We start from the raw sequence: 23,409 nt of genomic DNA on the forward strand, positions 1-23,409 counted from the left end.
TTGTAATTAGCATATTGGGAATTATTTTAATGTATTGAATAAAATTGTTACTTTTAATTATTGATAATCATTATTTTGGAGCAACGTCGCAATATAGTTTTAGTGTGAAACAAGGGAAATTATTAAAGATTGCATAAAAAAAAGGTAATAACAAGGTTACATACCTTATTAGTTGTTACAAAGTAATTATAATGCATATATATGGATATATAGTAAAGAGAATACCTCTGGCATATTACTGATCTGTCCATGATTTTTTAGGAAAATTTCATAATAATAATGTCATTTCAGTTTTAAACTAATATATTTTTTTTTTCAAACTAAACTAAATTAAATTAAATCTCAAAATAAGTAAAACGATTTTACTAAATAAAATCATTCACATGTCTCTACAACTAATGTATCTAAAATCTTTACAATTAATATAGTTAAAATTATTTCATATATAGAATTTGTTAGTTACTATATATTATATATATATATATATATATATTCTTTGTCGAATAATTCATTCGTTGAACTAATCATTCAAATAGGTTCATAGAGCCTATATATTTTTGTTATTTTTTTTTTTTGTGGGATTGCGTTTCTTCCAATATTTATACGCAAGAAGAATAAAACCTTTACCAATATTTATACGCAAGTAACCACGCATACACAGAGAGATGCAATGAACATTCCACATCTTTAGATTTTGTAGGTCAAATGATAACGACCGGATTCTCTATCATATATATTCCTATGTATACACATTATTATTTTGTATTTTTCCTTCTAGTGGTCGACACTTCTCTTCAACTTCCATTCGGTCAAATCAAATACGTTGCAGGAGTATATTAGACCCAATTTCAATCTAAAAATTAATTATTTGAATAATTATAGAAATAATAAAAACATTGAATGAAAAATTAAAAAAAATATAGCCAAACACAAGGATGAGTGAAACATAAAATATCAATCTCTATTTCCCCTTATTTTTGAAAAATATCGAAAAAAGAAATTACTCACCAAGAATATTTTCATATGGGTAAACCACATTTAATAAAAGTCATTCTTATAATAATATTAATAGATATATATATATATATATATATGAAACATTAAAAAAAAAGAAGTCGTTTGACAAATTATGAGATGAGAAAGCAAGTTGTGTGGTGCCTGCAAAAGGTGAGAAATATAATTAACTTCTAAATTGGGAAAGTGAATACATTGCATCTGTCTTCGGTCTCATGTACTTTGCCTTCCATTTGTCTTTCTTATTGTCTTATTATTATTTCACCCATTTTCGTTTTTTTTAATATAAAATATTCTCCTTTTATTCTCAACTCGTTTGGCTTTTACAGCTTCACCTCTGCAGCTGTTTTATTTTGGACTGCCCTTATTCATTATTTTTATTTTTAATTTTGTAATTTTTTTGCTGTTAATAGGGTAGATAATCAAAATTGTGCCGAGTGACTTTTTTTTTTTGTCGATTTTCTTCTGTTAACGTCACCTTCAGATTCCACTAATCTGAAGAGATATAAAATTCTGTCTTTTTTAGCCTAAATGATATATATATCATTTTCAAAAATTCTAATGTTATAAAAATAAAAATCTAGCAAAAGCTAAGAGGCCCAAAGTATGCATTTTAAGAAGCAAGAATGAGGGAGCCATACAATACCTCAATAACTCGCAGAGAGGATGCCAATTTAGATTCGAAATCCGAAAGTTTAATTCGAACCCATCCGAAAAATTATCAGATTTCGAGTCCAAATTTTTTTACATGAAAAAATTTAGATTTTCGCATCGAACTCAAAACGGATTTCAGATCGGCCTAAAAATCTGATATAGTATTTTTGAAAAAACAATTAATGCTTAAAAAAGTGAAAAAAAAAACATTAATAAGGAAAGAATTGAACAAATCGGCCAACCTCAGCCCACCCAACCCAAACCCGAGTTTTATAGAATCTGATTTTGGACTTGATTGTTTTTTCAGGCGAACCCAAATCCGAGTCTGAAACCTTCGGGTCGAGAGCGAATTTGGATCAGACCGTCCTGTTTGACACCTCAACACACATATGAATCTGTGTTGCTAATGCCGAAATGATTTACGGAATTCTTCCTTTGATAACCAAAATATTGTGCAGACTTTGACATAATTTTTGTAGTATATTGGGGAAACCCCAAGTGAGTTGGCAAGTAGCATGGTCAACATACCAAGAGGTTGGGCGTTCGACTCCTTACCGCTTATCTATCGTCTGTCGGTTATGGCTAATTTATCTCTCACGTGTGTGTTGCAGGCTTGTGCGCATAGGAGTAGGGTTTTACTGTCCGCGATGCTGTTTTGGTCGACCCACTGAGATGAAAGCCGCTACGATATCCGGTGTCCGATCCGAACGGCTGTAGGGCAGATTGCCCCACTGTACAAAAAGAAAATTGTAGTATATATATATATATATATATATATATTAGTGTTTAGTAGGTCGTTCACTAAATTCTCTTTTCTTGTCGTTATTTAATATTCAGACAACTAATTTGTAAACAATTAGGTAGAACGAGGATTCGTAAGTAAATTAATTTTGTAAGTCATTTTTTTAATTAAACAATCGTATAGACAAAATCTTCCAGCATGTTTAATTAAGAACGAAGAAACTTAGATTTCTAATTCATGAGATTATGGAACGTACGGACACAGATATATATATGTACGTAAATCATCTGAACTCGTACAAAGACAACAACTTGTCACTCAAATCTTGGACGTTCAACTTGTAATTATCACCAACCTCAGCCTGAAAGTGTAAGGTATAAAACAGCCTATCTCCTCGAGACAGTGAAGAAGAAGCATCTATAAGAACGAAACCATCCTCTTCAAGACCGGTTAAGACATTCGAAAACGAACATTTCACGGTCTTAGGCGATGAGATTTGGACCATCAACTCGGTTTCGCCGAGCCTTGTCGCCGAAACAATGGACGCAAACCCGACATTCATCGCCTTTACTGGCGTGTCATGATCATGACCATGATCATCGTCATCATCATCATCCCTACCTTTGTGGGATGTTATGATGTCTGTCTGTCTTGATAGACCTAGCAGGAGCTCTTCCTTCTTCTGAATAAGCTTCTTGATCTGCTCTTGCAGCTCCCCTATGTAATTCAAGGCGTGTGAAACCGTGGCTGGAAGACTTAGCTTCTTCTGCATCGAAAAGGGTTTCGAAATTGATTTAGGTCTGGCTCTGTATATACATGTGTGTGTATATATATATATATATACTGTTATAATATACTTCTGCATTTAATCCATTATTATACGATCTAATTAATCACGTGAGAAAGGAAATTGAGGCATTTCTATAGTCGAGATTGATGATTAATTGGTGCATTCAATGGAGTTGAGAACGATCCAATATGGGCACGAGTCTATAAATATTGTTACTATGTACACAACATTAACAATCATCTTGGAATATATTATGATTTTGATCATTACTTTGAATTACCGGGTTATAAAATATCATTGGTCTACGCTCTATTATATCTGGATCCGATGAGAATAAAATCTCTATCTAAATCATAGATAAATAGGGTGATCAATTTGGTTAATAATTGAATAATTAAGACGAATTAATCTAAATCACATATTATTGTAATCGAGTTGATTATGGTATAAAAAACCAATAGTCCTTACTTATCTAAAATTGAAAAAGTCAAAAATTTCTTTAAAGATTTAGTACTTAAAAACGTATTTCCGAATCGAACTAAATCGAAATTAACATAAAAATTAATCGAATAGTTATAATTTTTCTAAAAACGAAATAAACAGACCCAAACATAAAAAAACTGAACCGAAACCTGGGATGATTACCGAATGGTCGGAGGAGGGGAGGAGAGAACGGAGGGATGAGAACAAGGCGTTGATCTTCTTGCGTCGGTCGCGTTCGCTGGCGTTGTGGCCAAGCTTCTTCGCCGCCGTCTTGTCGCTCTTCCCTTTCCCCGCCGATGAATTGGACAGTATTCTCAGACTCTCCGGAGCATCCGCCTCCGGAAAATCAAGAAACCCGCCGTCGTTAATATCTCCGCTGCCGTAGATTTGCACCTCCGACGTCGAAGGCCATCCGAAGTTAGGGAACAGCGGTGGCACCAATGCACACATTTTTTTTTTGTCCTCTTTCCTGTTTTTCGTTTCTCGAAACTGTTGGTTAATTAGGAGTTAGTTGGAATGTTCATGTCTCATGCCAGTTCATATATATATATATATATATATATAATATATATATATATAAACTGTTTTTTTTGGTTTATATATATATATAAACTATATGTTACTATAAAGAGAAATGTATGTCTGAAAAGAGCGTGTGTCGGCACGTGTTGCGCATATGCTATGTTTTGTCTGTATTTAGTTTTATATGTTTCAAGAATTAAAAAATAAAAATAAAAAACTCGGGAGACGTAGTCTATAGTCTAAACCACGAGCCTTGCATGGACTTGCTCGAGATGGAACCGAGGAGACACGTGCAAAGCACGTGGAAGATGTCTGCTTTTCCTCACACAGAGAACATTCACGTAAGCCTGTGCATAAGCATTTGCCCTTCAATTAAAAATAAATAAACGAATAATTAATTTCCTCTCGTTGCTGTAATATCGGTGAGCTTCCGAATTTAAAAGGTTATCTCACTCAACAGCTATATGCCGACTTACGAGGTTATAGAATGGAATTCTTGAGATTCCAAAATTGCAAGTGGATCGATATTGGATATATATGGTTTGGTGGTATCATACTTTTTCGATACATCCGATTTTGGACAAAGACTCCAATTCAGGCAGAAGTTCCGAAGACACTCTAAGCAATGGAAGACTCAGATTCAAGTGGAGGCTTTGGAGAGGACGAGATTCGGGTACAAACAAATGAAGACTTGGACTCAAGTGGAGGCTTTGGAGGATCAAGACAGAGATCTCCTTTCTTGTTGCGTGATCGATCAAATGGGGACCGGAGGAGTGAAGAAGCCGCGCAGATTCAGGCGGGGAACTGTGTGTGGCGCCCATCTTCTGTTGGATTTGAATTCGCCATAAGGGCCGAGTCTTTAGGAATTTGCAAATCTCGGGGGATTTCCCTGAAATATTGGATATTTGTTATGTTTTACTTCATTCCTTTGATCTGTAAATGAAACAAAAGCAAGAACCCCATCTCTCTCTTTCCATTATAATGTCTGCTCTCTTCTCGATGTTACCTTTAAGACCCCAAAACATATGCTAAGGCTCTCGTTATTAAATTGTGTGAAGCCGATATCAGAGCCTGGCTACCGGTGCAAGCGTGTGGGAAGCCGTGGAGTCGCAAGGTTCAGTTGATATACAACTCCATGGTTTCTCACACGCCTTGGACTTTCATATTTATCGCTCACACGGCGAAATTGGTTTCTGATAAGATAGGATACTGAAGGGTTACACTGCCCTCTCTTATCGATGATCTCACTTCCGCCGCACTCTGAAGGGATTACGATTGAAGGAAAGTGAATCATTCGTCGAATACACGGGTCTGAAATTGCTATTCCAGAGACTGGTGAGAGAGATCGCTCAGGACTTCAAGACGGATCTGATGAGGTTCCAGAGCTCTAGAGGAAGCCGCCGAGGCTGTCCTCGTCGGTTTGTTCCACGACACGAATCTGCGCAAACGAGATTCATGCCCAAAAAGATACTCAGCTCGCCATACACTCTGAATCTTCAAGTCTTCGTTCGAAGCTTCTTTTTATTATTACATTTACAATCTTTTTATGTTCTTCGTACGGTCGTCAAGAGACAGAACTCAGATAAAAAGCTAACACAAACCTATACACATTTCCGAAAACAAGCATCTCTCTTCTTCTTCCTGTTTGTTGGTCTCGGCAGACTTCTCAAATCTTCAATCCAATCCGTTGAGCCACCTGCATCATCAGAAAAATTTCCATCATTTCCGAAGTCTTGACGGTGATGAGTTGATGATGATCATGTTCATGTGTTCATGTACTACCTCCTTGAAGGAAGCAACATCACTTCCCCACAGCCATGCATCGCATCCGGCATCTCTCGCTCCCCATATATCATTCCGGCGATCATCTCCCACATGAACCGCATCCTCCGGATTCACTCCCAACAGCTCGCATGCTTTCAAGAAGATTGTCGGGTTTGGTTTCTCTGCTTCAACCTGTAAAAACACGCAAAATCCTCTGCTTCAGTCAGATCATTCAACCAAGAATTCGACGAGAGATGCAAACTCCGAGCCGAGGAGGGAAGAAGCAAGCGTTTGTTACTTCTGCTGAAACAGTGACAGCATCGAACCAGTCTTCGCATCTCAGGGCCCGTAACAGAGGCCTTAACCGGGTGTCAAAGTTGGAGACGATAGCCACCTTCACGCCCGTCTCTCTCAGTGCCTTGAACACCGTCTCTGCTTTCGGATCACACAGCTGCCATGCCTGGAGGAAAGTAAATCGAACGTATATACATACACAGATATTCGAGAAGAAACAAACCAGATACAAAGAGATAAGGGGTGAAGAAGTGATTGGGCATAATCGCACATGTTCTGTAGTGTAGTAGTTGTAAAGCTCTTCAAAGTACTGTGAATCCGAGCAGCCGGTCGAAGCTCTCACGATATACTGCCAAAAGGGTCTTGCGTCGTCCACGTACCTGACAACACCAATACAGGTATCGCTCGTTCATAATCCAAAATTCTATCGGACGAGATTGTTTTGATGAAAAGTTCTTTCTCCAAAGCGCATTCTCATCTCATCAAGAGATGGGGAAACACAACGAGAAAACACTCTTAAGCCCATGAATCAAACAGGAAATGATTTTCTGGGAAAAGAAAAGATCTCTGAGGAGCGAAACAAGAGAAAAACGAGATTGACCTGAGACGAGATCCACCCCATGGTTTCTCGTAAGCCCTTCTGTATCTTCTAAGTATCTCGTCTTCCGAGTACTGAACTCCATATTTCTCTCCAATCGTCCTGTATATCTACAGAAAAGAATCGACCACGAATCAGAACTTGCGCGTATGTTTCCACATTTTATTAGGACAACAGTAAAGACCTACAGAAGGCAGTACGAGAATCAAAGCATCTGCTCCCTCCCATACAGAAAAAAAATCAACAGTACGCATCGATCGTTGTCGAACAGAAATCTAGAAAAAGTGGGAATCACTATTAAAACATACGAAACAGTTTAGTTTAACCATCTGGAAATTCCCAGTTGCAGATTACGCTCAGACACCACAACAACGAAAAACATGTGAAGCAACTGTATCATTGGAATCTTCCCAGGAAATATAATGATTCATAACAGATACCCATTTCACAGGGAGAGAGAGAGAGAGACCTGGGCCGTGGATTGGGCGGGAACGAGGAGAGTGCCAACGGCGTCGACGAGCAACGCCTTGTGAGTGATTTCACCGTAGAGAGATCTCCGGTAATCTTCGTAGTCCTTAAGTCCGCGTCCAAGCCCGTACATCTCTGGTTCATCCTCCATCACAGCAGCGGCCGACGACGAAGCGGAGGAGAACAAACGGCTGGTCACTGACCCGATCAGGGTCGACCCGCGAGGAACCCGAGCCGGTTTCATCACCTGGGTCTTGCCGAAAATGGAGAATAGATGCGTAGTTAGCCTCATCCTTCTCATCGCCATGACTCTCTCTCTCTCTCTCTCTCTCCTTTCTGTTCTCAGTTTTCTTCTTTCCTCTGCTTTATGAGTCCGATTGAAGAGGAAGACTGCGAGGGAGGAGGATCTTAAAGAATGCCCAGAAACGCCAGTGTTATTACGATCGTGCCCTTCTTTTTATCCGTTTATAACTATAAGCAGAAGGATGACGTGGCATTTCAATGGGGTCGTAATCAAAATGCATTTCAGCTAATTCACTTGCCTAATGATCCTTTTAAACATAATATCATCGTCAGGCCAATTCAGGCCACATTCGAACATAATAGGTTTATAAAACTTATAACTCGAATTAAAAAAATACTTTGTAGATTCGAAATTCTTCTATGTAATCAGAAATCTATGTATATTTTATTTTATGAACACATCAAATTTTTTTTTGTAAGAGTTTTGCGGATATACATACATAGATATAGGGATATTTTATGAGATGTTTTTCTATTTTTATTACTTTTTAGAAATCTATTAGGAAAATAATTATAATTGATGCTCTAAAGGTTATAGATTGAATATTAAATTCTTTTTAAAATAATTGAAATTTATATTTTATTATCTAAATATGTGGATTATGGTATACCGCAAAAATTCTAAATGTATTACCTTAATACAAAGATAAAATAGTTATTTTTTTTTATAACGGATAGTTGAAATAAAAATAGATCATTTTCGTCTCGGTTCACAAATTTCTAGAAAATTTATGCTATTTTTAAATATAATTTTCCTTTACTTAACCTATAACCGGTTTACTGTATAAAAAATTATCATATACGTAACTTTATATATATATATATATATATGTATATATAATAAGTCATGTTTCTTTATTTTGTGTGGTTCAAACATTTTCTAAAGAAAAACACTTCAAAACAAATAATTATCATAGATTGCACCATTTACTATATACACATCTTTATTAAAGCTACCTTCTATGGCTATGATTTCTTTAGCCATCTTTAATTGGACCTGCATGTTCCCCTTTTCGGCCATCAACCTCTGAATATTGAATGCATAATATCCACACTTTGCATACATTATAGAAATTATGTTCATTAGATTCATTTTTTTTTTATAATCTGAAAATTCAACGTATTTTTCGATCTAATTATATTTGTCGAAAAATCGAAAAAAGCTTAGATGAATATCCCTTTTCAAATAAAAACTTGAATCTAAATTTAGAAAGAAAAAAAAATTAACACATCGTTAAACCACCTTTCAACATTCAAAACATTAAAAATAGTCCAAATAAAAAGAAAATATGCCGCGAAATAAGTGGAAGATTTGGGACACTTGAATGGGTCCACGTGGAATTTGCGCCATGCAAATGAATACAAGGACGCCAATTGAGGAACGGTCGACTCGGGGGATGTCCCTAGTGAAAAAACGTGGCTTAGAATAATAGTTAGATAAAGAAGATGGGCCCACATACGGAACCATTTGGGCCACATATAGATTTGGGCCCATCCAGAGAATTTGATTGCATGTCCACTAATTTCTGAAAATTGGGCCCCACCCTGTTGACAATATCTCTGATTTTGTTGATTTTGATCTCGTTTTTAAACTATGGTTTGATTCAGATCAACTGGTTATTTATTTCTATTATTTTTATTGTACTTGATTACCATCAATTTCACATTCAACAATTTTTTCGATTTTTTTTATTTAAAAAAATATATATATCCAGTTTTTGTTAAAAGAGTACACCACTATCAGATTGTTTTATGTTTAATTCGTATTTATTTAATTTGATTTAAAAAAAATAATAGTACATGGATTTTAAAATAATTTTTTTCGTTGGTATATTCGATTCAATCATCTTTATTATTTGAAATATCCACTCCTACTCCTTACTTTCCTTATTTGACAGTATATACCTACTTGTTTTTTGCTGGATAACCTTTTTCCCAATAAAAATGTTATATAGCTAATTCTTGTAATTTGGAGCGGAGAAAAAATCGGTGATAATTGTATGTTTTTTATTGAACAGATGTTTAGATTCATACGATTAAACCGAAATATATATATATATATGTACATATATATATATATATATATATATATATTGTTTTTGTTTACAGATATTGACGCGACAAAAGAATCGTCAAGAAAGAGAACCCAGAAGAAAATCAGTCGAACTTCTCTCTCTTCTTCATACATTATTAGTCTTGCAAATGACGTTTTTGCCCTCCCGCTGAACAACCATAACAACCGTGTCTGAGTCAATTACCGAACTGTCCTCACGAAGCCTCCAACTCGTCCAGAGTCTTTCTTCATTCTGAGGTTATTTCAACTGTTCTTCGTAGGTTCGAGCCATTCTTCACATATATAATTGAATTTATTAAATGATTAGGGATATGAATCAATATAATTTTCGAAATGTCTAATCTCTCCGATGTTTTAGAATATTTTTTTTGTTTTAAAACAGGTGCAGTTTTAAGATTTTGTATGTAAACTTTTGTAAACACTGTTTGTAAGTGCAACAACTTTAAATAGTATAATCCAAGTTTGGGTGGCCTAGTGGTGAGAGAACATGCAAAGTCCGGTGAACTTTCGGATTATCAAAAAAAAAAATAGTATGTAATTATTTGTAAATAAAATTATATAAATTATATACATATTTTTCAAAAAGAAAAAAAAATCCAAATAGAGTATGAAAATATTTAACAAATTTGATAAAAAAAAATGAAGTTAAAAAATAATATGTTTTTATTAAAATGAAATTCAAATCAAAATTTTGCCTTTAACGTTTTAATATTTCGTATAGAAATTCATGATTGGTATGAAATTGACGTTCCAAAAATGCCAAAACTTTAAAACATTCATAAACATTATTTACTTCCGTTTTTATATATATATATTTTTTTTTGATACATTGGGGAACCCCTGTGACTACCTACCCTTACCAACGGAGACGAACTGGCCACCACCCACGCCTAACAGTCTCCATGGACCTCAGTCCGCCGGACCTGGCCACCAGGCGCGCCTAACGTTCAGGCCGTAGTTGGGCTTAGGCGCCTGCAGGTCAAACCCCAAGCCCACGCAAATTTGATAAAAAAAAATGAAGTTAAAAAATAATATGTTTTTATTAAAATGAAATTCAAATCAAAATTTTGCCTTTAACGTTTTAATATTTCGTATAGAAATTCATGATTGGTATGAAATTGACGTTCCAAAAATGCCAAAACTTTAAAACATTCATAAACATTATTTACTTCCGTTTTTATATATATATATTTTTTTTTGATACATTGGGGAACCCCTGTGACTACCTACCCTTACCAACGGAGACGAACTGGCCACCACCCACGCCTAACAGTCTCCATGGACCTCAGTCCGCCGGACCTGGCCACCAGGCGCGCCTAACGTTCAGGCCGTAGTTGGGCTTAGGCGCCTGCAGGTCAAACCCCAAGCCCACGCACGGGAGCCTCGACACACACGTAGGAGGTAAATCAGCCCGTTATGACAGGCTGGCAGGCGAACAGGTCACATGGAAGAAGGAGCGGCGGAAGGAATCGATCCCTACTTCCGTTTTTATATTAGTACTATGTCAACGAGTATATAGTTATAACTATGACATTGGAAGGCATAAACACAAAGTGCAATATGCGAACTAAGTTTATTCAACACATGATCATGGCACGTACGTTACAAGGCAGTAAAATTTCTTATTCAACCCCATAAGAGTGGCCATGCACGCATATATTACGTACTATATATTACATAACATTACATTATACGTTGCATGGGTTTTATGCCAAACTTTCTTGTTTTATCTTTCACGCGGGGCAGCAAGCGCTGCAACGGCCGAAAGCGCATGGACCGCAGCAACCGCGCCATCCGCAGCCGCCCTGTTGCGGCTCCACCACGGTCTCGCCGGACTCCTCTGCACCGGCCATCTTCCTCGGACAACATGCGCTGCACTGTCCGAAGGCGCATGAACCACAGCATCCTCGCCTCCCGCAACCGCAGCCCACCTGCTGCGGCTCCACCGCTGTGTCCGTCGGGTTCACCTTTTGTACTATAGTAACATTATCCACACGGGTTAACGTTATTACACCATATATATGACACGTGGGTATGATATCATCTAGATGGTTATAACTAGGGCTGGCCGTTTCGGTTCGGTTCTTCAGAACCGGACCGAACCGAACCGTTTAAACGGTATTTTTCCCGAACGGTACCATTTTTAGAGAACCGAATTTTTCCGGAACCGAACCGAACCGAACCGAACTTTAAAAATCCCGAAAAACCGAATATTTTTAAAGGAAATCTATCATTTTTTTAATAAAATCCGGAACCGAACCGAACCGATACCGAAACCGAACCGAATACAATAAATAACCCGATTGGTACCTATTTTTGTAAAACCGAAAGAATCGAACCGAGTTATTCCGTCCCGAATCCGAACCGTTTCCCGAAACGCCCACCCCTAGTTATAACAATATACAAGACTCAATAAAAAAAATGCAATGATTATATAGCCTATATATATATATACATACCGACCTTGAGTCTCATATTTGGAAGTTTCGGACAAAACAGCTACGGAGAGGGTGAAGAGCAGACCCAAGACGACAACAAACTTAAGATTTGCCATTTTTGCAAAATCAACAAATACTGAGAGAGAAATCAAAGTTTTTTTTTTTATGTAAAGATCGATGTCTAAGGGTGTTGTGTAGGAGAAAGGACTTATATGGGTGGATGTATTTATAGTCGCGGATCTAGGAAATGTGACAAGATATTGCTTGACAGAAGATGCTATCGATATATACACACACTCATCGATTCAATGTGTGGAAAAAGTCTACGAAATGCAACGGATGGTTCAATGTGTAATTACTAGTGCTACTAATCCACATTAATTATTATCTTAATTTGAAATAAACCCATTTTTTTTTTTGGGTTATCACGTTTATATAGTGCCCCCAAAAAAATCTACAAATAATTTTCGGATTGAAGTCGTTAATCTGAAAATGGGATAAGTAAGGAATCAAACCATGACTTAATTAGAACAAAGCTCACTCAATCTTTGATTTTACTTTTTGACACGTGTAAGCATCACAGTGAAGGTAGAGATCGGCTGTATAACACGTGGAACCACGAGGCCATTCCATGCATGCATGTAGACTTTTCCACGTCCGACACAGATTACGTTACAGTATCGAAGATCGATTGTTGCTCCTCTTGCCGCTTGACCTGTCTCTCGTCTTAATATGTTTTGCTCGGAAACTATGTAATGTACACAGCCGTTTAAAAGCCTGTGCTAAAATAATAAATTAGGTCGTATAATATTTTTTAGAAAAATGTAAAAAAATAATATAAATTTAAATATATCTAATATGATAGCATTATACGTGTGGATTTTACATCATAAGATCATTCAGTATTAACAAATCAACAATTATTTTATAATCATAATTTTATTTTTATTTGAAATATTTATCAATATTTTCTAATTAATCTACCAAAAATGTTATCAAAATGGTTAATTTGAATATAATTAAAAGCTAGGTATTAAATCAGTTTAAAAAATAAAATAGTATAAAGTTTTAAAAAAACTTAAAATTATTGACAAATTTACATGTATCTCTCATTTAGAAAAATAGACATAATAGACATTTTTCTTTTAAACATTATAAATCTTATTTTGATATAATTTTTAAATTTATTTGAGATATTTATTTTAATTTTTCTTATTAATTCATTATATAATAATAATAATTTTAATTCGTATGTATAAATAAATTGAATAAGAGACTATTTCATCTTATGGAAAATTTGATGGTATTGACTGATCTATATAATCGATACTTGAAATTAAAAATCTTCATAGATTAAAAATGTAAAATAATTAATAATATAAAAATCTAAAACTTGAAAGACAAAAAACCTTGGATGTGGGCGCTTTGGAATGTTGAATTAGTGATGTAAAATAAAATAAATCGGTCCAAACCAGCTTATTTTCGATTCAATTAGTTCGATTCATTTTTTTACTAGTCAGTAAAACTCTGATTCGATCTAAACCGTCGAATTAATGAATCTATTCGTGAACCAAATAAAAATAAAAAAATAATAATACTAAATATAATATGTATATGCGGCAAACAGTGCTCTTATATATATATATATATCACTTCATATTCACTCTGTAAAATTTGAAGAAGCTGCAAATAATTTACTAGATTAAGTTAAATTGGAGTAGCCCACCCAACCTGGGTAGTTCAACCGGTGAAACGGGGGCGCAGAGCGTCTGTCCCGTCCCGAGTTCGAATCTCAGGCTGGGGAGGGAGCGCATAATTCAAATCACATGGCTGGCTCCCAGCTCCGGGATTAGTCTGGGCTTCGGCCCAGAAAACCCGGTTACCCAAAAAAAAATAAAATTGGAGTAGCCTGTTTTTATTGGCCCGAGTCGTATCTAATATATGATAATTAATTTCCCGTTAGGGCTTCATTGGAGTAGCAAATTTGATGTCGATACAGAAGTCCAGCCTCCGGAGAGCCACACTGTTCAAAGCCCAGTTATAGAATTTTCATTGTTATTACAATTTTGTTTATAATGTTCAATGTTTTTGTCCCGCAACTTTCTAATATGTCATATCATGGAATCAAATGGTCTAAATTCATTCAAAATTCCAAAACACAAGCTATGGCAAATTCTCCATATATCCTCGCTAACTTTTTTCCTTGGCTATAAGATAGAGTGTCAAATGATCCAACTCGGTTCAACTCAGATCGAAACGAGTCGACTCGTTTTGGGTTAAAGTAGGATGAATAGTCGGGAGTTGTGGTTTGTATATAAAACGGATAGCCACCTTATTAAGTTATGACTTTGTTATTCGTCACATTCCACGTGTACCCTTTACAAACCCATGCATGCAGATGTTGTTTATATGATGCAATTAACGTCTTTGAATGCAAAATCGACGATGAAATATGAGTGTATACATATGTATATGGTTTCTTATAGGTAGAATAAATTGTGTGTATCGCCTTTTGGGGCCAGGTCAAGTGGCAGAAGGCAGGGGGCAACTCCTTGAGGTGGGGGGTTCGATTCCTCCCGCCGCTCCTTCTTCCATCTGACCTGCTCGCCTGCCAGTCCAACTACGGCCCGAGCGTTTGGCGCGCCTGATGGCCAGGTCCGGCGGACTGAGGTCCATGGGGACTGTTAGGCGCAGGTGGTGGCCAGTTCGTCTCCGTTTGTAAGGGTAGGTAGTCACAGGGGTTCCCCAATGTATCAAAAAAAAAAAAAAAAAAAAAAAAAAAAAATAAAAAAAAAAAAAAAAAAAAAAAAATAAATTGTGTGTATATATATATTTATATCTTTTGAAAACACGTGGCGTGGAAAAAATCAGACGATGAGTAGACAATCCCATTCAATTGATGCCACTTCACCCAGTAAGCTTTGGATAATTACCGAACGAAGTTATCCTAAAACCAAAAGTACCTTTCGCTTTTTTAACACCATTTTCCATACTCTTTTCTATAAACAAAATTATCCATGACTTTTTTTTTTGCCTGAAATCAAATTACAGGAGTCCTATATGTATAGTTTATAATTTTTTGCCACCTATACGTTAAATGACCGAAACTCATGTTAGATATATGGATAGATAACCGGGATTCTATACGAAAACTCAGTCAAAATATATAATACATAATTGTATTCAACCGCATATCCGATATAAAAACCGACTGGATACCATTTCTTTAAAATCAATTAGTTGAATCTTAAACGAACCGAATTTTAAAATAACACAAAAAACGAATTAAAGTCAAAGTTCATATTTACATCAGGTAAGAGATATATTAAATTCCGGAATAACTCGGTGTGGAACCAATCATCATGCATACCACACAAAGAATTACTCTGAAATTTAGAACATACATAAATCCATGATAACTGGACAAATGACAGAATAGATAAAAAGCCTTCTAGTCTAAAATGTAAGAAAAATTATTCTGACAACAAATGAGTGCTATCAGATTTCAATACGTTTAGTCTAGGGACCACTACCACTATTTATAGTAATAGGTTTGTGTAATTTCCAAATCCACCTACAAAGAATTAGGAAATTACACTTCATGCTATATGTATAATTATTTGGCTCCTATATTTTTCTGTATTTGCATATGTGACCACACATAATTAGTGGTCATAATCTTCACATTAAACAACAATTATATCAGATATTGATTATGACATTAAAACCAAAATACAGTTGTTAGAAAATTTCTAACAGCCGCTTCATACAGCCGCTTCATACAGAGAAAGATTCGGATAATTAAATTACGAAACCAATTATTTAACCCCCAAATCGTAGCAAAATCCATTCGGGCAACTCTTCTTAAAACGATGTCTTCCAAACTTTTGTTTACCTTTTACATTTACTTTATAGTTTTTACGACAAACTTTGAAATAAACTATAGTTTTTAATCAGGGAGTAGGTTAAATGTCGATCTTCTCCAGATGGTTTGTTCGGATTCAATTCCGGTAAATTTATTTGTTTTTATATCAGTTGATCTTTGGGTTTATTTAATATTCAGAGTAAAAAAGAAAAACGCTGATTTATATCGAACATTTAAATAATAATTATGAAATCTTTTTTAAATATAAACTATGGAGATAAATTACAAGTTGCCAGTTAAGTAGGCCAGGTCGTGTTTATCGGTCTTTTGCAACGATGCCTTGTATGAGAACTTATAATAAATTGTAACAATTCTCAAAGACGTTGTGGAGACACAGGAGGAAGAGACTAAACCCAAGTGTTCTAATCTATAGAACACGTGTTACATAATCACGTGTAAATAAACGCTCGAGTTCTACGTATGCATTTTTACGGAGTTAAATAAGATGATATATACTTTTTTTTTGTTAAAGGTTGTATATGTATTAAATTAAACAAAAAACCTTATACATAAAGAGTATGTAAAGTAGGCGTATTGGAGGCTAAATCCCAAAATGAATTTTAGAAAAATACATGGTTATTAAGACCCAACGAAACTGATAAGCATATCATAAATTCCAAGTCAAGGAGAAGAGAACCACAGTTGCAACAGAGAGCTCGCCAATGCTTGATCGGATAATCGTACCGCAGCCGCTTTATTTCTAATAGCTCGATCTATCTCCTTCCGGATTACAGATGAATCCTTGAAAGTAGCCCTATGAATCCTAGCGTTTCTTTCCATCCAAATAGTGTAAATAAAGAGTTGCCAAGTAATACATGCACCCAAGTGTCGTACCTTGCAAGACCAATTCCGCAGTAGCCATGTTATGATATCTTCCCAAGAGGTGTTGGCCGGGAGAAGGCCCCATTTCGACATGATCTGTCGGAATAAGGTCTGCGTTATATGGCATTGAAAAAGTAGATGAGATCTACTCTCAGATGAATGATCGCAGAATAGGCAGTTCAGAGGGGTAGAGATCCCCCCAACTTGACATCCGCTCCCTCGTAGGACATCGGTCAAGGGCAAAGAGCTAGGTGATGAAAGCATGCTTAGGGGTGTAAAATCTGTACCAAACAATCTTGTGCCATTCCACTAAGGGAATAGTAGGAGAAATAATCGATATGACCTGTTTAGTCACGAAGGAGTTTGAGGCTTTGTCCCTGATGGACCAGACATTAGCATATTCTCTATCAGAGAGAGTCAAACCGGAGAGATGAACACTTAGAGAGAGGGCTCGGTCAGATCGTGTCTGGGGAAGGGACCATGCACCAGCCTGGAAAAGGTCCCCTACCTTGGCATGAAGGGGTATGCCCATCACTCTAGGACCTAAAACACCAAGATACTCAATCAAAGGGCCTAGAGGAGTCCAATTATCATACCAAAACCATGTATTTTTTCCATCCCCAACAGCCTTAGAGATAAACATTCGAGCGGTTCCCCGTTCTTTTAGCAGTTTCCTAAAGCACCATGAGTGACTAGCGTTAGGCTTGATACTCTAGAAACTACCTCGACCTAGATACTTTGTGTTTATCCAAGCAACCCATAACGAACCACTACGAAAGAAAAGGGACCACATAAGTTTCAGGAGACTGATCCCATTCCATGATAGCAAATCTCGGAGCCCAAGTCCTCCTTACTGCTTAGGAGTGGTGACCTTGGACCAGCTCAATTTAGCACCCCCTGCAACATCAGGCGATCCTTTCCACAAAAATCTGGAACACATAGTATTAAGCCTTCTTATACATGCTTTCGGTAAAACAAAGACTTGCAGCCAATATCCAACAATTCCAGCAATAACCGAGTCAAGTAGTCTTAGCCTGCGAGCAAAAGAGAGGCTTCTAACAGTCCAAGAGGAAAAACGAGATCTGATACGCTCGACTAAAGGCAGACAGTCGGACATACTCAATCTCTTGGAAATCAGGGGAATACCGAGGTACCTCAAGGGGAGAGACTCAGTGCGTATCCCTGTAGAGATCTGCAGAGTGTTCATGTCGGCTTCCGCAAAGCCACCCAATATGAAGCAGGATTTGTTCCTATTAATAGTGAGGCCTGATACAGTAGAGAAATTGTGTAAGACAGCAAGAACTCCTTTAATCGACCGTAGATCACCTTTCACAAAGATGAGGAGGTCATCGGTAAAACTTAAGTGAGTTATTCTGTTTCTTTTGCATCCGGGGTGGTAGTCGAAAACACCTGAATCTGCAGCTGCATCTAGCATGAGAGAGAGTACGTTCATGCATAGTACAAATAAGTAAGGAGAAAGCGGACAACCCTGCCTTAATCCTCTCATACCATTAAAGTAACCAAATTGACAACAATTAATTCCAATTGAGTAGGCAGGGGTCGTAATACAAGCTTCAATAAGAGAGACCAGCCTGCTAGGAAGGCCTATGGATCGAAGAACCATCAGGATGAAATCCCATCTAATGGTATCAAAAGCTTTCGCTATATCCACTTTGATGGTGGCTCTAGGAGATACACCACATCGTTGGTAACCCCGAACTATCTCATTGGCTAGCAAACAATTTTCTGATATCAGGCGCCCCTTAATAAAAGCCGACTGATTCGGCTTGACAATGTCTGATATAACCGACTTGATCTTATTGGTTAGGATCTTTGCAATAATCTTATACAAGGAGTTGCAACAAGCAATAGGTCTAAAGTCTGAAAGACAGTCCGCTCCATTGCGTTTCGGAATGAGGACCAACAATGTCGAATTGACAGATCTAGGCATCCGCATGTCGTTAAAAAAGTTCCCAATGCAATAAATCAGCTCTTCACCTACAACACTCCAAGACTTTCGATAGAATTCCACCGTGAAGCCATCGGGACCCGGAGATTTGTTGGAAGCCATTTTGGACAGGGTGCTAAAGATCTCTTCCAGAGAAGTAGTAACAGAAAGCATACCAATAGAGCTGTCAGATCTGATGGAGGAGGTCAGTAGGTGGCTAAGCTCAGTTGTGGCCGTGATTGACACATCAGAAGGACTCGTTCCGATTCCTCGTTGAAAAACGTCCACTGCTTCTTGAGCTATATCCTCTAAGGCTGTGAGAGTGTTGTTGTTGGCGTCGACTATGTGGTGGATAAAATTCCTGCCCCGCCTCGCTGTTAAGGTTAGGTAGAAAAAACGGTTGTTCTGATCCCCTACATTCAACCAACGAATCCTCGACTTCTGCTTAAGGTATTCCTCCTCAATGTTGGAGAGATGATTCCAAGTTTCAGCACATTTTTGCTCCTCCTTGAAGCTAGCTTCTGAAGGGTTTCTTAGTGCATCTTCCTGCATCAAAAGAAGAGTAGTGTGAGCTTCGACAACCCGCCTATTGATGTCACTATAGTTCTCTTTGCATAGAGTTTTTATCGGGATTTTTAGAAGCCTCTGTTTTCGAACAAAAGCCCCGAGAGTAGAGGCCGTCCTACCCGCCATTGTCCACGAGGTTTGGATAATAGGTAAGAATTTGGGGTGAGAAGAGATGAAGTTGAAAATTTTGAAAGGTTTAGGCTTAGGGTGCATATACGGGAGTCCCGAATGATACACGGGCTATGGTCCGAAGGATGAGGGAGTCGGAAGACAGCTTAGCTGTCCGGGAATTGAGAGAACCAAGTTTTTTTTTTGGTTTTAATGTGATTGTATTAAAAGTTCCAAAAATACATCAGTACATATGACATGATAAACGATTTACAAAAATTCAGATTCCCATTTGCAAATGGTAAAAGATCTATCTGGATGAGCTCCATTCTTCTATCGTAGGCCTTCCGTCAAGTAATACCAATCCTTGAGTAAATGTTGGTGTTTTGAGTTGATTCTCAACCGAGCTGAAAATAGTAAGGTTCGCATCCTCCGGTCCAGCTTGAGCCGAGCGTCTCGAATGGTTTTGTCTGTGCCCCTGAACATTCGGTCATTCCTCTCTTTCCAAATCAGATCCACCGTGAGGTGACATAGAATCCTTACGAGCAGTCCTCTGTTTCTGCTCGTAACAGTGTCGGCCCTACGTCGCCAGTCTCGAACCTGTCCCAAATCAGAAGGTGGAGAATCCCAGCAGCATCTAGCATAATGACTCCATACCGCGAAACTATAGGGACAATCAAAGAAAAGATGAAGATGACTTTCCGTGCCAAGACCACAAAGACAACATACAGTATTCACTTGGATTCCCCATCGTTGTAATCGGTCTGTCGTGGGTAATCTTTGCAGCTTCACTTGCCACATAAGGAGAGCCATTCTCGGTGTCGTAACCGGAGGCCATACCTCAGAACACCAGTCTACCTGAGGAGATCGAGTCCGGATCAAGCTCCAAGTCTGAGCCGAGGAGAACAACGCTTGAAACTCTCCATTTGCCTGCTTCCATAGAGTGATGTCTCAGCCTTCTGATTCATTAGGGGGATCAATGGCTGCGATTACAATTTGAAGTTGTTGTATGACTTTAGATCGTGCCCCGGGAAAATACCAGGCAGCGTCAGGTGCAGCCTGTGCAACTGTGGCTTCGAGAGGCACTCGGAGGAGGCGAGGGCCTGTGGCTCCAGCTAGCGCTAGCAAAGGTCCGACGCCTGCCCAGTTTTCAAACTAGAACCTGGTACCCTTGCCATCTTTTATCTGCTTCTTCAATAAGCCTCTAGCCTTTTCCTTGATGGCGATGAGTTTCCTGAGGATCCAAGAAAATCTGTTTGTCAATTTACAATTCCAGAAGCAAGAGATACAATGGCTGAAGGTTGTCATGGCTGGTGTTTGGTGGTTGAAGGTGGTAGAAGAGTGTTCAGTTGGAAGGAGGATTTCATTGAAGTCACCTCCCACCAACCAGGGTGAGGAAGTCGGAACGATACTGGTATGGATCTGCTGGAGGCGTTGCCATAGAACTTCCCTTTCAGCTTGAGTGTTCGGGGCGTATACGGCAGTGAAGAAAAATGGCAGTGACCCAGGGACATTGATCAGAACAGTGATAGTATGTTGGCTAATGTGTAGGACAGAGACTGCATTGGGGAACTTGTAAAGGAACCATATTCGACCACTATCATCAAACTGATAATTATCCAAACGAATCCAATCTTCTCCAAGATTTTGTAGTATCTGATTTGCTTTAGGTTGTCTTACATGAGTCTCCAAAAGGGCTCCAAAAGAGAGTGGATTGTGCTTGAGAAACTCACGAACTGCCTTTTGTTTCCGCCGGTCATTAAGACCTCTGACGTTCCAAAAAAACTCTTCCATAAAAAGTTTTAGGCGGAAGAGAGTGCCCCTGCAGGAGAGGAGATGTCTAAAGGCCAAGCTGAGTCCTTGGTGAAATCAGATAAGGAAACCGGGGGTGGTGGGTTTGTGGTTGGGTTAGGAAGGGGTTCTGCAGGCTGGCAATTTAGGGGAGGATTAAAGTTGCTGGTGTTTTGTGGGTAAGTGGATGGGGATTGGGGTAAAGTATTTGTGGGAGGGGTGTTGGTCGTGGAGGATGAGTTTAATCTTAATATTTTTTACGGTTATAAGTTTTAATCTGATTTCTGTAGCTTTTAAAAAAACAGTACCAAGTGATAGTTGAACAAGTTTAACGATTTTTTTGGTGTGTATGTATAACATAGATAGAGTAATACTGTGGAATATATGGTTATAACCATGACATTGGAGAATAGCACAATTTCAAAGTAAAAAATATATGGCCACTAAGTTTATTCAACACGAGTATGGTATCATATTACAAGGTAGTACGTACGTACCGTTCCTTATTCAACCCCCACAGAGAGTCCATAAAACCCTAGTGGTATATAGTGGCCATGCATGCGCATGCATGCATGCGTTATAGTCACAACACGTACACGCATCACACATATTACTGCTATATTACATAACCATCACATTATTTCGTACGCTCGGTTCATATATATGTTTTGTCATCTTTAACAACAAGTACTGCAGCGTCTGGCTCGACCACGATGGCCTCTTCCTCCGCCTCGGCCAACTTGCTCGCACAGCACGCGCTGCACTGCGTTCCGAACGCGCATGCGCCGCAGCATCGCCTTCGCCTCCCGCAGCCGCAGTTCGCCTGCTGCGGCTCCACTTGAGTAGTTTCTGTCGGGTTCATCTTTTGCACTGCAGTAACATCACCCACACGAGTTATTACACAATATATATATATATAGAGAGAGAGAGAGTAAAATGATTACATAACCTAAAGTTAGGAGATGGGATTCAACCAAAAAAAAAAAGTTAGGAGATGGGAAAATTGTACTAACCATGAGTCTCATCTTTGGAAGTTTCGGCCAAAACAGCGGCGGAGATGGCGAAGAGCATACCCAAGACGATAACGAACTTAAGATTTGCCATTTTTTTTCCTTAATCAACGAACGCTGATTTTGAAACCGATTTTTTTTTTTGTTGGGTGAAAGGTGTTTAAGAGATTTGTGTAGGAGAATGGACATATGAGTGGGTGTATTTATAGTCAGGGAGCTAAGCAAGAGGACAAGAGTGATGGCTCTATAGAAGACGCTAGATACACTCACTCGTTGATAATTCAAAGATTGGAAAAGTCTAGTAAATGGAATTATGGACGGTTCAATTCAATTATTAAATTATGCTGCTAATCGACATTAGCTTTGATGTGACGTGCACTCCTCAACACAATTCTCTCCTGATTTTTCCAAATTATCGCCTAATGATACAAGGCAACGCGATTAAGTTTGATAATTAACACAGTAACGTGGCCTATATAAGATAAGGCCGCATCCATATATGCAACGTGGCCTAGGATGGTAAAGAATTGGCGCGGAGAAGTCAAGGATGTAAGAAAATGGCGGATTTCATTTGCCGACAGTTCACTGAGAGTCACTGATTGGGCTCCTCGTTTCAAAGATGAAGCAAAATTCCTTTTGAGTTTTGGAAAGAAATGATTCATTTTAAAATAACTTTACCATTTAAATAATAGATATCTAGAACTGAACAATATATTATACATAGTTTATTTGTTAATTCTATATATTGGAGCGGAAGAAATGAAAAAAAAAAAAGTAAACTATTCAAAGGGCAAGATATCAAAAAATACATTCATTGTGATTACGTGACCAAAATAACTGTATGGTTACATGATCACAACATTAAATTTATGATAATTTCATCAAATGATTAGTATGATATGTATAAGGTATGACCACGATGAATCACCATAACGTTATGACCAATGTGATCATATAGTTATTTTAATCATATATTTATATCTCGAAGAGGTTATATGTAAAAATAGTTTTAACAAAAGGAGATTATTTTAGATAATACAAAATCCTTATATTTACCGGTTCTTATACCGGAACGATGGTTAAAAAAAATCTAT

General features: G+C 37.7%; 4 protein-coding genes across 5 annotated transcripts; all 4 read right to left on the reverse strand.

The window, feature by feature from the left end:
* Positions 1–2,632: 2,632 nt before the first annotated feature.
* LOC104816108 (transcription factor ORG3-like) lies at positions 2,633–4,199 on the reverse strand. 2 transcript variants are annotated; one of them, XM_010544862.1, is made up of 2 exons: positions 3,846–4,199; positions 2,633–3,173 (listed from the first exon to the last, which is right to left on the reverse strand). In XM_010544862.1, the coding sequence occupies exons 1-2, from the start codon at positions 4,131–4,133 to the stop codon at positions 2,694–2,696; spliced, it is 768 nt and encodes a 255-aa protein (XP_010543164.1). In that variant the 5' UTR covers positions 4,134–4,199; the 3' UTR covers positions 2,633–2,693. The 2 variants fall into 2 exon arrangements, with proteins under 2 accessions (XP_010543164.1, XP_010543098.1); XM_010544796.1 differs by having other exon boundaries at positions 2,633–3,176.
* Positions 4,200–5,687: 1,488 nt separating this feature from the next.
* Positions 5,688–7,710, reverse strand: LOC104816223 (haloacid dehalogenase-like hydrolase domain-containing protein 3). Its single transcript, XM_010544971.2, has 6 exons — positions 7,331–7,710; positions 6,865–6,971; positions 6,535–6,643; positions 6,268–6,429; positions 5,988–6,161; positions 5,688–5,901 (listed from the first exon to the last, which is right to left on the reverse strand). The coding sequence occupies exons 1-6, from the start codon at positions 7,634–7,636 to the stop codon at positions 5,872–5,874; spliced, it is 888 nt and encodes a 295-aa protein (XP_010543273.1). The 5' UTR covers positions 7,637–7,710; the 3' UTR covers positions 5,688–5,871.
* Positions 7,711–11,249: 3,539 nt separating this feature from the next.
* Positions 11,250–12,356, reverse strand: LOC104816308 (keratin-associated protein 5-9). Its single transcript, XM_010545090.1, has 2 exons — positions 12,170–12,356; positions 11,250–11,681 (listed from the first exon to the last, which is right to left on the reverse strand). The coding sequence occupies exons 1-2, from the start codon at positions 12,258–12,260 to the stop codon at positions 11,440–11,442; spliced, it is 333 nt and encodes a 110-aa protein (XP_010543392.1). The 5' UTR covers positions 12,261–12,356; the 3' UTR covers positions 11,250–11,439.
* A 9,367-nt stretch (positions 12,357–21,723) lies between these two features.
* LOC104816379 lies at positions 21,724–22,502 on the reverse strand. Its single transcript, XM_010545215.2, has 2 exons — positions 22,319–22,502; positions 21,724–22,175 (listed from the first exon to the last, which is right to left on the reverse strand). Exons 1-2 carry the CDS (start codon positions 22,407–22,409, stop codon positions 21,961–21,963), a joined length of 306 nt encoding a protein of 101 aa, XP_010543517.1. The 5' UTR covers positions 22,410–22,502; the 3' UTR covers positions 21,724–21,960.
* Positions 22,503–23,409: the final 907 nt, after the last annotated feature.

Source organism: Tarenaya hassleriana, unplaced genomic scaffold (genome assembly GCF_000463585.1).
Source record: "Tarenaya hassleriana unplaced genomic scaffold, ASM46358v1 Cleome1, whole genome shotgun sequence".
In the NCBI taxonomy this organism is placed as follows: domain Eukaryota; kingdom Viridiplantae; phylum Streptophyta; class Magnoliopsida; order Brassicales; family Cleomaceae; genus Tarenaya; species Tarenaya hassleriana.